This window comes from Berghia stephanieae, chromosome 3 (assembly GCF_034508935.2).
Source record: "Berghia stephanieae isolate SIO BIC M18660-M18661 chromosome 3, UCSD_Bste_1.3, whole genome shotgun sequence".
NCBI classification, from domain to species: domain Eukaryota; kingdom Metazoa; phylum Mollusca; class Gastropoda; order Nudibranchia; family Aeolidiidae; genus Berghia; species Berghia stephanieae.
Window position 1 is genome coordinate 72814616 of NC_088362.1, and position 15096 is coordinate 72829711.

The window sequence follows — 15096 nt, forward strand, 5'->3', positions numbered from 1 at the left end:
CAATTGAACGTAACGTCGGAGGACATGTATGTTAATGTTATAGATAATATACGGACTTTTACTAAGAATAGAACATAGTAGATAACAACTTCAAATCAGCTGCTCCTAACTCTGCGTGGATTTGAGATAGCGTCGATAGTGTATTGTACGTGTTTTACTTTACATATAAACAATCAAACACAAAGTGCACAACAGTAGATAAAAAGTAGTCATTAAGAGCCATAAGGCTCATGGTCGGAGTTTATCTCGGATTCTATAGAGTTAAACGAACAATGCCAGTTGATTGGTACTCTTTGGATAGGACAATAATCTATCGCAAAGTACTTTCCTCCAGATCGAACCGACCCAGCTAACAAATCAGTACTAGGCAGGTGGTCAGAAAGATCTTGACTGCGACTGGTATCGATTCTTGTTGCAGACGGCGATAAGAATCGATACCAGCCCTTTGAAAAGCGAGTGATTTCCCAAGTGCACTACATTTGACTCATGCATATAAAATAATTATTTATCAAAGGTATTTAACAGTCGAGGAATCGGCTTGTCAAGAGTGCGTTGTATATAATCACAGATAAGGTATGCAATTAAAGAGGTTTCGCTTTTAAGAATCTTTTACAAGTCATGGGTCACTTCAATCAACCAATATATGATGTCAATAAGGGCGATTGGGTAAGGCATTCATTACATTGTGGCTGGGAGGTCCCCGGTTCTAGCCCCGTTTCATGCATTATCGTCTTTCTTTTTCCTAGGCAAAATTATCAACTTCCAATTTGCTCACGTTGGACAACATGGGTGATTCCTGTTGACAGCAGATGTCTGTTTGACTTGATGGGTTAACTATATTCTTTCATGGTACACCTTGGCTGCCACACCCAAAGATGTCCGCCGAGTATTTTAAAAATACAAAGTTAAAGTTGTTGGCCAAAATGTAAAATATAGGGCATTTTGTCAGATCCGGCGGCAGTTCCTACTGGGGCCATAAAAAAAAGACGGACTCTCTCGGACTTCGATTAAATATTTGGACGACCAGTGATTCGATTATGGTAGATTTTGAATTAACACAGGAATGAACAGATTTTAATTCGGCATCACATTGACAATTTGTAGGTCTGTCTGTCGATATACTAGTGAATAGTTTACTGGATCTAATTCTGATACGGTGAATTGGATTCGATAGTCTGATGTCACGTCCACCCAGTAACCAGCAGCTTGGTTCTTAAAAAAAGAAAATCGGTACTTTTTATTCTTCATGCTGGCTAGAACTTTTTCACATGTCATGTGATCAGAATGTATGAAAGTCAAAACATTATCAGATTTATAATGTTTTTCTCCTCTGGATACACTTTTATGATCATCGGAGAAGTATTTCATAAGGGCGGTGATGAAAATAATGGCGTCCGCCATTGTTCCGATAGTTTAGAACCAGTTACTATGCGTCATTACAAGGGAAGTGACGTCACGACTGTCGAACCATATTGTGGAAGAGTAAAGCACTATCCAAATCGTAGCAAGCCATTGCTTTCTTTTCACAATAAATGGAACGCCTTGAGGCCACTCAGCTCTTTGTTATTGTTTTTAGATAACCAATTTAATTAGTAGCCCTCTCTCTAAATTATATCAATCAGATTATAAACGCTTAAAGTTACACATAGTTTTGTGAGTTGGTACGCTGTACCCAACTGGAGGATGTCGTGAGCATTTTGCCTAACTCATGGTATTAATACAAACCAAAGTGATGTACGGCTTTATGAGAACCGATGTTCCAAAAGGAATAAGATATCTTTTTGTTATTGTTTATGTTATCGGAGTTTATTTTGGGGGTTTCTTTTTTTCTTATTTTTTTTTTCAATCAATCTGAGGAATAACATTTTAAACTACTATAAGAGAAAATGATCATGGTCGACAGCTTGTGATTAATATCATTTCCAATAAATAGCTAAGGAAAAACAGACAGACAGATAGATAGACAACAAAATAATAAAAACTCACTTGTTCACCGAGCCCGTTCGAGTAAATGGCGACGCCTTATCGTTACCATGGAGATTGACGAAAAAACTCATTAAATGCGTTTTTAGGGATTGGGAACGATGAAGTTGACGGGGAGGTTTCTGACGCTTATTGCCGCTCTTGCTCTGGTTATCTCTTTGGGGAGTGATGGTTGTATTGTTAGAGGTGATCGTTGAAGAAGAAACTGGGGAAGATGGCGAGGTACTACCACTATGACAATGACGTTTAAGAGAAAAAGCTCGTCTGTGAAATGTATGATGTCTCCGACCCGTGAAGCTGGATGCAGCCTCAATCGCTGCAGTGAATTGTACGGGATCCAGATGATCTATATCATCGTCGTCGTCACTGACTTTGTTATCACCCTTATCACCACTATCGCTTACGACATTCTCCAGTAAGGGTTTCATTCGAGTCCTTTGACTGAAAGCCCTCCGGAAACGGAAACTGTTTGGACGGATGCGCCCTCGACTGAATTTGAACGGATCGTCTGACAATGTTGCTGCGACTGTGTCAATTTCCTCTGATGAATTTTCTACTATTTCCGGTTTTTTCAATTCCTGAGATTCTTCTTTACTCTCTTTTGAATTGGTGTGACTTCCTTCAACACTTAAAGATTCATTGTTTGTGTCTGTACTATCCTCACCATCAATAGTGTTGTTATTGTCATTTTCATCATTGTCATCACTGTTTTTATTTTTATCGTTAGCAACTCGACTTGTCATGTTATTATCGATTGCGGTGCTTGTAAGCAAATTGGGTGTCGCCTCTTTGTTTGGTTCAATTGGTGAGTCCTTAACAGCGGCGGCCAGCACAACGTCCTCTTGAAAAACTTTAAACATTTTACAATCGTTATCATCTTGATTTGTTTTGGTCCCTTCATAATCATCCTCCATGTTCTCTTTATTTTCACTTTCATTTTCGTTATCTTCAATATCCACCTCAACCGAGTTATCATTATCGTCATCATTATCTTGAAGCGAAAGCTTCCGTTTCTTTTTTCGACCAAATCCTCCAATGCGACTAAAACACCCGCCCATTTTGGATGTTTTGCTTTTCAATCGGCTTTGATTGTGTTGTCCACGTTTAGGAATTGGTGATCTTTGTGACATGGAGGGTGTAGGTTTGTTGATTTCAACATCGTTCCCAACGACAACTGTTGTCGGTTCTGACTGCTGAACGTCCGTCCTCCCTTCTTCTGTAGGAAGGGGTGCTTGAAAGGATTGTGACAATTTACTTGGATTGCTGACTGTAGAAACCGCTGTATTTATTTTCAGGGCTGGTGCTGTACATAATGAGGTCTGTGGCTGTGATGGTGGATTTTGAGGGTGGCTTCCCATCTTTAGCGGACTGGAATGAGAAAGAAAGGCGTTTTATCCTAAGAGGATATATAAACTATTAAAATTATATTAAAACGATTTTTAAAATGATGATAAAGATATTTCCAATCCTTGCTAAATTTAATTCGCAGTAGTTTACCTTTTTGAAATTAATTGTCACTACTTATTTTTGAAAATTCATCCTGAATTTTTGTAATGCCATTTCTGATATTTGAATATTATTTCTTGTAAACATAAAATTACTTTACAACGTTTAGTGACCTCAAATTTGAACTTATGCTAGACTAAAGCCTGTCAAAACATTTCGCTCAAAAAAGCCATTTTCAGATCTAGAGAACTGACATTGGTTTCTGTATTATTGTACTTGAATGCAACTTCAATTATTGAATTTGTTAGAAACTAAACATTTGGTCTTAAACGCTTCTACCAGGCCTAAAGCCATTTTGACAATCAATCAAATTATTTTCTACATTATGTCGGGATCTTTTTCATTACTCCCAGAAAAAAAGCACTTGCCAACCAGTATCACGGAAAAAAATTTCCCTATCAAAATCATAAAACTTCGATCAAAAGTTCAATTTTCGTTTTGGAAAAAAAAACATTTTAACGAAAAAGAAAAAGAAAACAAAACAAACAACACTCCCAACCCAAACAAACCAATAAAAATCAACAACAAGCAGCAACAAAAACAACAAAACACACCATCTTAATTCTTGTATTAATTGATCAAGACCACTTCAACATTTAACAAAATAAAAATATGTCAGAGTGTCCAAAAACTTGAAACTTATGAAGTCTCGGCATTTACAAGTTTCTTACAAGTTGGGGTTTATTGTTGACATCTAAAACGACTTTTGACGAAAATTAAAACAAGGTATTTTGTCAATACGTGGTATATGCATGATCAAATCGAATGGTAACAAAATGATAGAGATTGGAATAGGAATAGCATCTAAATTCTACATGGTCATACATTAACTACACACGTTTTTTTTCCATTTTGGTCCGAGGACTTCGATTCAAATATCGACAGATGAAGATCATCTTAACACTGTAAATATTGTCAAACTATAATTACAAAACTGATATTTTATTGGTCAAAACAGAAAATATAGATTTAGTTATGGTACGTCGGTAAGATTTACAATTTATAAAAAAAATAAAGACAAAAATAAGTTTATTAATTTTATCTTCTAATATCTGTTACTGTATGATAGTGAAGGATGGACTTTAGATTTTTTTAAAAAGTAGATCTTCAGAGCTCTCCATGTCAGTTTCTGTATTATTAAAAGGAGTGGTAGCAATGGTTAGCTATTGTAGATAGGCCGATAGTCTATCGCAAACACTTTCCACCAGATCTAACAGACCCAGCTATACGATAGTCGCTAGTGGACAGAGAGGAGTGAATCATTAGGAAAAATATTATTATCAATATTATAGATCCATTTTGTTTATGAGGCGAGTAAGTGTTCTACCATGGAAATTTTGGGAGACTCATGGCCTTTAGATACTAGTGATAAAAGCAGGTTGCATGTGATAGAGTTCTTAATCTTAGACTCTAGACAAGGTTTAAACTTAAATTTGAGCTTCATGTAGCGCAATATTCACTGATAGTGCTCAAAGCGCTTTACAAGGGGTCCCTAGTCAACAGGAACCATTAACATGTAGAACAAGACATGACGCCTGTTAGGCGATATTACAATATTTTCCAGACACAGACACAGCTGTTAGCAGTCAAGTACTCATTTTACACCTGAATACGATGATAGAATGTGAGTTGAGAGCATTTTCCAAGGGCTCAACTACGTGCTGCTCAGAGCGGGACTCAAACTCCGATATAATAATAATAATAATAATAATAATAATAAAAATAATAATAATAATAATAATAATAAATAATAATATAATAATAATAATAAATAATAATAATAGTGATGATAAAATTAATGATATTATTATTATTGTTATTATTATTATTGTACGGGGTGTGGCGTTATATCAGTTATTATTTATTATTATTATTATTATTATTAATTATTTATTATTATTATTATTAATTATTATTATTATTATTATTTTATTTATTATTATTATTATTATTATTATTATTATTATTATTATTATTATATCATCATTATTATTATTATTATTATTATTATTATTATATTATTATTATTATTATTATTATTATTATTATTAATCATTTTTATAATAATAATAATATTAATAATAGTAATAATAATAATAATAATAATAATAATAATAATAATAATAATAATAGTAATAATAATAACAGTAAAAATAATAAATAATAATAAATAATAATAATAATAATAATAATAATAATAATAATAATAATAATAATAATAATATAATAATAATAATAATAATAATAATAATAATAATAATAATAATAATAATAATAATAATATAATAATAATAATATATAATAATAATAATAGTAATAATAATAATAATAAAAATAATATATAATAATAATAATAATAATAATAATAATAATAATAATAATAATAATAATAATAATAATAATAATAATAATAATAATAATAATAATAATAATAATAATAATAATAATAATAATAATAATAATATAATAATAATAATAATAATAATATAATAATAATAATAATAATAATATAATAATAATAATAATAATAATAATAATAATAATAATATAATAATATAACTGTTATAGCGGTCCTTTAAATGCGAGAGTAAGTCGTAATAATAATAACAATAACTACATCATATCTAATTACACCAATGTGTCTTTTTACAGTACTCAAGATACGTTTATCTAAACCTTACAACAAACAATAACTTAAAATTCAATTTTCTTTAGACGTCTATCTGGTTCAGTCCAACATAAAACCATGTTGACACTGTGAGTCACATATTAAAAAGGAATCCAATCTTGTCTAAAATTATTTGACCTCAGACATTCAAGAAAGTTGGGGTTTTAACAAAAATAAAATTCTGCCTAACAATTGAATGTGTGACCCATCGCCGCCAAACGGTATAATGTCGGAAAGATTAAAATGCTGGAGATTGAATTTATAACCAAATTTTTTTTTTAATAGGATGGATAAACCTAAATTTATTTATTGAGGGGAATGAATATAATATTTTATTAAAACATGAGCGATTATTAGAGCAATATCCACTAAATGTGCTCAAAGTGCTTTACAAGAGGTTCCTAGCCAACAGCAAATGGGGGACGAGACATGGCGCCTGATAGGCGACATTACATTTTTTTTCCGACAGAGACAACGCTGTCAACTGCCAGGTACTCATTTTACTTATTTCATCTAAGTACGTGAGAGAATGTGAGTAAAGAGCCCTTTCCAAGGACTCAAATATGCACCGCCGAGACGGGACTCGACTTTAGAGCGCCGTAAACCAAGATTTCATAATTTAAAAAAGTTTCATATTAATCTGAATTTGTAATATCTGGCTTATTCCGATATAATACCGTTTTCATACGATTGGTCACAACTTGTCTAGTGTCAGTGTATGGCAGAGTAACAGACAAGTCAGTTGAGAAAACAAAAGAATAACTGATTTTCAAAAATTATAATATGAGAATAGCAGGAAGTAAAATGTCTTACCTGTCAAATGACTCATTGGTCTGCTTGGTTGTTGTGGTGGAGCATGAATGATCTTCGCCACTTTGTTCCTTCTCGCTAAATCCAAGTGCTGATATTATGATATTTGTGGCTGAAGAATCGGCGATCGAGGTTGTTTTATTATCTGGTTGTATTTGATTAAGGCCACAACATGGTTGTTCAACGTTACCATTTCTAATAATTAAGTCGGGTTGACTCGGTTGATCCGAGTCTAATTCGTTAATCGTTTCATTGTCGTCGACAAAGTTCAATGGCTGTTGTTGTAGCTGTGATTGTGATAGTTTTTCGACTTTATCTGGGTCAGGCTGCAGTGATAACTCATTTCTACTAACTAGTACTATATTGGGTTCTTTGTTATCTGAACAAATTTCCGTTTTTATTTGTTTTTGGTTAGATTTAACACATGACGGTAATAATGTTGTCACTTTAGAGGTGTTGAGAGCGGAGTTATCTACGCTGATTTGGTCATAAAATGTATTAATAGAATACTCCTCGTTCTTTTCTAGCTTTTCACTACCAACTACTATAAGCCTAGCATCTGGAATGTTTTTGTTTGTTTCCATATCCAAACTGAATGAGTTGATGTCACCACTCTCAGCACCTTTGTTATCAACGTTAGCAACACAAATATTGTTCCTCACGCCATCAACATTTTCTAAAACATCAGCGCGTTTTGACTCAACCCTCAAACACTGAATATTTTGTTTATCTTGAGTGGCACAACTAGAAACTTTATCACCAAATCCAAATCCACAACCATCTACACTACTCCCGCTAACTAAAATAGTATTATCTTTCTCCTGATCTTCCACTGAAGAATTTGAAAAGGCCAAATCGGTAAAAGTCTGGGTATTGTAAGAACCGGAACCGTCATATGTACTCACACTGCTGTCAATACCCGTATCCGTGCTGGGGAATACGTCTCTCTTGATGGTGGTGAGAATATCATTATGGTCTGATGTTATACATTCATTATTCTCACCGGTATATCTGTCTTTACAAGAGACATGAACTGAAGCTTCGTTATCATATTTATCATTATCATTATCTTCACTATCATTCGCGATCTTGTCATTCTCATTTTCACAACACGTCGAGATAATGGTAGTAGTGGCACCAGAATCAATAATATTGTTGTTATCGAGAAATTCCGGGAGGTTTAGAGGTACGGCTCTTAATTCCTTATTCGATGGACAATTATTATCTCCTCCGTTTTCGCTTAACACTCCTGCCTTCTCCATTACGAACGTTTCAACGGCATAATCGTTCAAGTGTTAATTACCAGTATGTATTGTATAAGGAAATATGACTAATGCATATCATATACGTTGTCATGGTTACTGCATGTCTACTTGATAAATCGAAATGTATGTAGAATTTCCTTAAAATTATCTTTCGTTTTTTTCTTTTCTTTTTGATTAACGGGTAGATATTGTAATCAAAGCCATGACATTTCTTTAACAGGCTAATCAAGTTTATCCTTCTTTATTTTTTATCCTCAAACTCAGGACGGATTCCTACAGAATAAAACATTCGGAGAAAAAGCTACTATATGGCTTACTGTTATGATGGATAATGGCAAAGACAAAACTATTATCCGTTAAGCACTAAATAAATAAATAAATAAATGAATAAATAAATAAATAAATAAATAAATAAATAATAATAATAATAATAATATAAAATAATAATAAAAATAATAATAATAATAATAATAATAATAATAATAATAATAATAATAATAATAATAATAATAATAAAATATAATAATAATAAAATAATAATAATAATAAATAATAATAATAATAATAATAATAATAATAATAATAATAATAATAATAATAATAATAATAATAATAATAATAATAATAATAATAATAATAATAATAATAATAATAATAATAATAATAATAAATAATAATAATAATAATAATAATAATAATAATAATAATAATAATAATAATAATAATAATAATAATAATAATAATAATAATAATAATAATTAATAATAATAATAATAATATAATAATAATAATAATATATTATTATTATTATTATTATTATTATTTATTATTATTATTATTATTATTATTATTATTATTATGTGTGTGTGTGTGTGTGTGTGTGTGTGTGTGTGTGCGTGCAAGTATCTTGTATATGTTTATGTGTTTTTTTGTACGTGTTAATTATATGCGTGCATATGGTGAGCATGAAATATCAAAATTGATGGATATCCCGCACAAACCAGAACACTCTATAGGTTTTAGCCAGTAAACTCTGGAAAGACACGTATATTATATCAGTGATTTTATTTTTTTTTAAAACCTTATTATTATCTAAACTAAATTTCCGGAGTGTGTTGAAAGTACATATTTTTCTGTGATTCAATTACTTGATCTTCAATACTTTTATTATATAGTTTACGTAAGAATATGATGTAATTCAAAATTTAGCGTTTAGCAAGTTAATATGAACCTCAACAGTAAAACTGACAGGTCCGTTTTGAATCTCTCTTTCTCATTAATTTATATCCTTATTGAATCACAACCAAAGTTTCACTTCTGTATACATATCACTTTATATCCATGTCCACAAAACACAAGGAGTTTTTACACACCAAAACAATCTCAAAATCCTACTAGTCTAAGTGTATTACTGTAGTTATAACACGGTGTTTATACGATGCATACATACACGCTCCTCCTGTATGTCACTGTTTCAACTAATTGTTTACCATCTCGCTAAAGCAATACCAAGCCGCGATGAATGATGATCTAGGGGAAACAACCATGAAAAATGACATCGGTAATTTATTATATTTTGGTCAGTGGCAGACATAATGCGTGTAGTTTAGTGTCTCAAGTGGTTTCGTCTAGCCTTTGTCTGAATAGAGACCTGGTGTGTTTAAATGTTTGTGTCTTAAGTACATCCATTATCAACATCGTATTAAATGAGTTTGTGACTCGATTTGCAAACGTTAATTATATATATAGATATGGATATAAGGTGCGAAGAATACAAACTGGAAAACATAATATGACGTTTTAATGAGAAGCAGAAATAAGAATCATTAGAAAATTTACAAGCAACAAGAACAAAACCTTACATTAGTACTCACTAAGTTTAATAAAAAAAATCCTCTATTGAGTAAGAAATTATACCGGTTAAACCGAGTCGTATAAAAAGCACGATAGCAAAAGTTTCCAAACTTGCGTCCAGTTTTTAGCAGTGTGGCGTGACTAGTGTAGGATGGTGATGTTGCCCCGTATTGTTAAAAAATAAATGACCAATCGGGATAGAGTCTGGAATATTGCTTTTCTTCTAACAATGTTTCACAATTTTCAATATATATAAAGCAGAAATCACATTTGAGTTATTTCTCTCAAGCCTGGGACTTTGCGCGCGAAGTCTTCATTGAAGTCCCATGTTTGAGAGTTTTGTTTTTTTTGCCGAGATGAAGGTCATTTACATCGATCGATATTTGAAGGACGAGATTTCTGGCCACATTTTTAAGTACATGTTTTTCCAGAGTGCTCGGTTTATTGGTTAATAGTCAAAAACAATATTATTATCATTCAACAACTCGCAAAAACAATATAATCATTCAACAACTCGCAAAAACAATATAATCATTCAACAACTCGCAAAAACAATATAATCATTCAACAACTCGCAAAAACAATATAATCATTCAACAACTCGCAAAAACAATATAATCATTCAACAACTCGCAAAAACAATATAATCATTCAACAACTCGCAAAAACAATATAATCATTCAGCAACTCGCAAAAACAATATAATCATTCATCTCGCAAAAACAATATAACCATTCAACAACTCGCAAAAACAATATAATCATTCAACAACTCGCAAAAACAATATAATCATTCAACAACTCGCAAAAACAATATAATCATTCAACAACTCGCAAAAACAATATAATCATTCAACATTTCGCAAAAACAATATAATCATTCAACAACTCGCAAAAACAATATAATCATTCAACAACTCGCCTGACATGTCCTCAACAACACCATATACGCTTTGTCAGCCCGTCAATGCCAATTAATCAATCGATAACAAATCTACCTACCCAAGCACTTCTTTATTATTGGAGTTAAATCGAAGTGATATCGGGAAATTCCAGATAAGTCTTTGACCGGGTCATACGCTAACATTTGAGAGATTAAATCAACGAAGAAAGCGGTTGGTTATAGCATAAGTAAACGTATTTATAGGTCTGATAACCCGAATGCAATTCATTATAAATAATAAGAATTGAGGCGTTATATAGCGCAATATCCACTAAATGTGCTCAAAGCGCTTTACAAGGGGTCCTAGGTCAACAGCAACATTTAACATGTAGGACGGAACATAACGACTGTTAGGCGATATTACAATTTTTAGGACAAAGACAGCGCTGTTAACGGCCAGGTACTCATTTTACACCTGAGTACGGTGAGAGAAAGTGAGTAAAGAGCCTTTTGCGCCGAGCGCGAGGCTCGAAACCAAGACCTTCCGATCCGAAAGCGAGTGTACTAGACCACATAGCCACATAGCCGCATTATGGGCCTGATTTGATATTGTTGTAATGGACGATGTTTTGCGTAGGTTAGAGAGTATTTCCATTACAACGACGAGAACGTGATAATTTAGGTTATCAGACCTGTAAATAAGTACACGTTGATGATAGTAGACTCAGACTTTTTTTTATTGAGCATTTATATAGCGCAATATCCACTTAACGTGCTCAATGCGCTTTACAAGGGGTCCCTGGTCAACAGCAACATTTAACATGTAGGACGAGACATGACGCCTGTTAGGCGATATTACAATTTTTCGGACAAAGACAACGCTGTTAACGGCCAGGTACTCATTTTACACCTGAGTACGGTGAGAGAATGTGAGTAAAGAGTCTTTTCCAAGGACTCAACTATGCGCCGAGCGAGGCTCGAACCCAGGACCTTCCGATCCGAAAGCGAGTGTCATACCACTAGACCACATAGCCGCACGAGAGTATTTCCATTACAACGACGAGAACGTGATAATTTAGGTTATCAGACCTGTAAATAAGTACACGTTGATGATAGTAGATTCAGACTTACTACAATACTATACATGGACTATTGTTCTGTCATTTGAAATCTCTGGCGCGATAAAACTAATTTGTACAGTTTCGAGTTTTAATTCATTTTAACAAATCGGATTGGTGTGTGTGTGTGTGTGTGTGTGTGTGTGTATGTGTGTGTGTGTGTGTGTGTGATTTGTGTGTGTATGTGTGTGTGTGTGTGGGTGGGTGGGCAGCGGGGGTGGAGGTTATATAATCGATCAATAGATGGAGCAAATGTGACCAAATTGCCTCGAGACGGTTTTATCGCTGGGTGAACGTCATATTCAAACTCTAACTTTTAGCTTCACTTATGATATTAAAGTAAAACGAAAAGTTTTTATTATTGATAAGAGTGTTTTATTTCTTTAACGTTGAAAGACTTTAAACTTAATTTTATTCACCTGATCTTTTCGACATAATACATTATTGACACAATTGGATAACAATAAAGAATAATTAAAAAAAAAAAAAAAAAAGAAAGAAAGAAAACTGGTCAAGTCTACGTGCCCATATTTGCAGGTCTGATAACTAAACGCAATTCAGGGCTTAATTCAACATCATTCTAATGGAGAATAGTCTGCTTTGGATTTAGAGTATTTCCATTAAAACAATGAGTCCATCACAATTGGGTAATCAGACCTGCAAATGAGTACAAGTCGGGTCCAGTCTATTTTTTCCAAAATTCTAAGGTTATCACTCCATATATATATATATATATATAATATATATAATATATATATATATATATATATATAATATATATATATATATATATATATATATATATATATATATATATATATATATATATATTTTATATATATATATATATATATATAATACATGCATACTTTATTTTAAGCATCAATGGAAAAAAGAACTTCCTTAAATTGATATCATTCTATTGAGATTTAGTGGCAATTAATCAATAGTGTCAAAGAGAGATTCAGAGGGAAATGATCATAAATATTTTAAACGTAAAAGAACGTTGATAGATAACGGGTTTTGGAAAACAGTTTTTCAACTGTTTTCAAGCCAAACTGTGAAAAGAAAGACCTTTTATCAATATTTTACGTCATATTTATTTTTTAGATTTCCATTACAAGAATGAGCCCATAAGGTATTGGGTTATTAGACCTGCAAATAAGTGCACGCCGATGTCTCCCATCAAATCTCAATATTTAACTATGTTTTCAACACAATCCACGATGTTTAGCTGGGGTCTTAGAATAATCGTTGGAGGCGTTACTGTTTGTAATCAAAGTAATTGAATAACATTTTGAATGGTGCTCTTTAAGTCAGAGGCAAAAGAGAGAAGAAGAAGAAGAAGAAGAAGAAGAAGAAGAAGAAGAAGAAGAGGAGGAGGAGGAGGAGGAGGAGGAGGAGGAGGAGGAGGAGGAGGAGGAGAAGGAGAAGGAGGAGAAGGAGAGGAGGAGAAGGAGAAGGAGAAGAGAGAAGGAAGAAGGAGAAGGAGAAGAGAAGAAGGAGAAGAGAAGAAGAAGAAGAAGAGAAAGAAGAAGAAGGAGAAGAAAAAGGAAAGGAGAAGAGAAGGAAGGAGAAGGAAGAAGGAAGAAGGAGAAGAGAGAAGGAGAAGGAGAAGAGAAGAAGGAGAAGGAGAAGGAGAAGGAGAAGGAGAAGGAGAAGGAGAAGGAGAAGGAGAAGGAGAAGAAGGAGAAGGAGAAGGAGAAGGAGAAGGAGAAGGAGAAGGAGAAGGAGAAGGAGAAGGAGAAGGAGAAGGAGAAGGAGAAGGAAAGGAGAAGGAGAAGAAGAGAAGGAGAAGGAAGAAGGAGAAGGAGAAGAGAAGAAGAGAAGGAGAAGGAGAAGGAAGAAGGAGAAGGAGAAGGAGAAGGAGAAGGAGAAGGAGAAGGAGAAGGAGAAGAGAAGGAGAAGGAGAAGGAGAAGGAAGAAGGAGAAGGAGAAGGAAGAAGAGAAGGAGAAGGAGAAGGAGAAGGAGAAGGAGAAGGAGAAGAGAAGGAGAAGGAGAAGGAAAGGAAGGAGAAGGAAGGAGAAGGAGAAGAGAGAAGGAAGGAAAGGAGAAGGAGAAGGAGAAGGAGAAGGAGAAGGAGAAGAGAAGGAGAAGGAGAAGAGAGGAGAAGGAGAAGGAGAAGGAGAAGGAGAAGGAGAAGGAGAAGGAGAAGGAGAAGGAGAAGGAGAAGGAGAAGGAGAAGGAGAAGGAGAAGAAGGAGAAGGAGAAGGAGAAGGAGAAGGAGAAGGAGAAGGAGAAGGAGAAGGAGAAGGAGAAGGAGAAGGAGAAGGAAAGGAGAAGGAGAAGAGAAGAGAAGGAGAAAGAAGAGAAGGAGAAGGAGAAGGAGAAGGAGAAGGAGAAGGAGAAGGAGAAGGAAGAAAGGAGAAGGAGAAGGAGAAGGAGAAGGAGAAGAGAGGAGAAGGAAGAAGGAGAAGGAGAAGAGAAGAAGGAGAGAAGAGAGAAAGGAGAAGGAGAAGGAAGAGAAGGAGAAGAAGAGAAGGAGAAGGAGAAGGAGAAGGAGAAGGAGAAGGAGAAGAGAAGGAGAAGGAAAGGAAGGAGAAGGAGAAGGAGAAGAGAGAGAAGGAGAAGGAGAAGGAGAAGGAGAAGAGAGAAGGAAGAAGGAGAGAAGGAGAAGGAGAAGGAGAAAGAAGAGAAGGAGAAGGAGAAGGAGAAAGAAGAAGAAGGAGAAGGAGAAGAAAGGAGAAGGAAGAAGGAGAGAGAAGGAGAAGGAGAAGGAGAAGGAGAAGGAGAAGGAAAGGAGAAGGAGAAGGAGAAGGAGAAGGAGAAGGAGAAGGAGAAGGAGAAGGAGAAGGAGAAGGAGAAGGAGAAGGAGAAGAGAAGGAGAAGGAGAAGGGAAGGAGAAGGAAGAAGGAGAAGGAGAAGGAGAAGGAGAAGGAAGAAGGAGAAGGAGAAGGAGAAGGAGAAGGAGAAAGGGGAAGGAGAAGGAGAAGAGAAGAGAGAAGGAGAAGGAGAAGGAAAAAAGAGAAGAAGAAGAGAAGGAGAAGAAGGAGAAGGAGAAGAGAAGGA

The 15096-nt window shown here is 33.9% G+C and overlaps 1 protein-coding gene across 1 annotated transcript in view; it reads right to left on the minus strand.

Moving 5' to 3' along the window:
• Positions 1-15096, minus strand: part of LOC144968393 (uncharacterized) — a 104639-nt gene that overhangs the window by 74829 nt on the left and 14714 nt on the right. Inside the window, exons 2-3 of the mRNA XM_078906699.1 lie at positions 6971-8505; positions 1987-3351 (exon numbers count right to left, since the gene is read on the minus strand). Coding sequence (XP_078762825.1) covers positions 1987-3351; positions 6971-8229 — 2624 coding nt within the window. The 5' untranslated portion in view covers positions 8230-8505. The remainder of the gene's footprint in view (positions 1-1986; positions 3352-6970; positions 8506-15096) is intronic.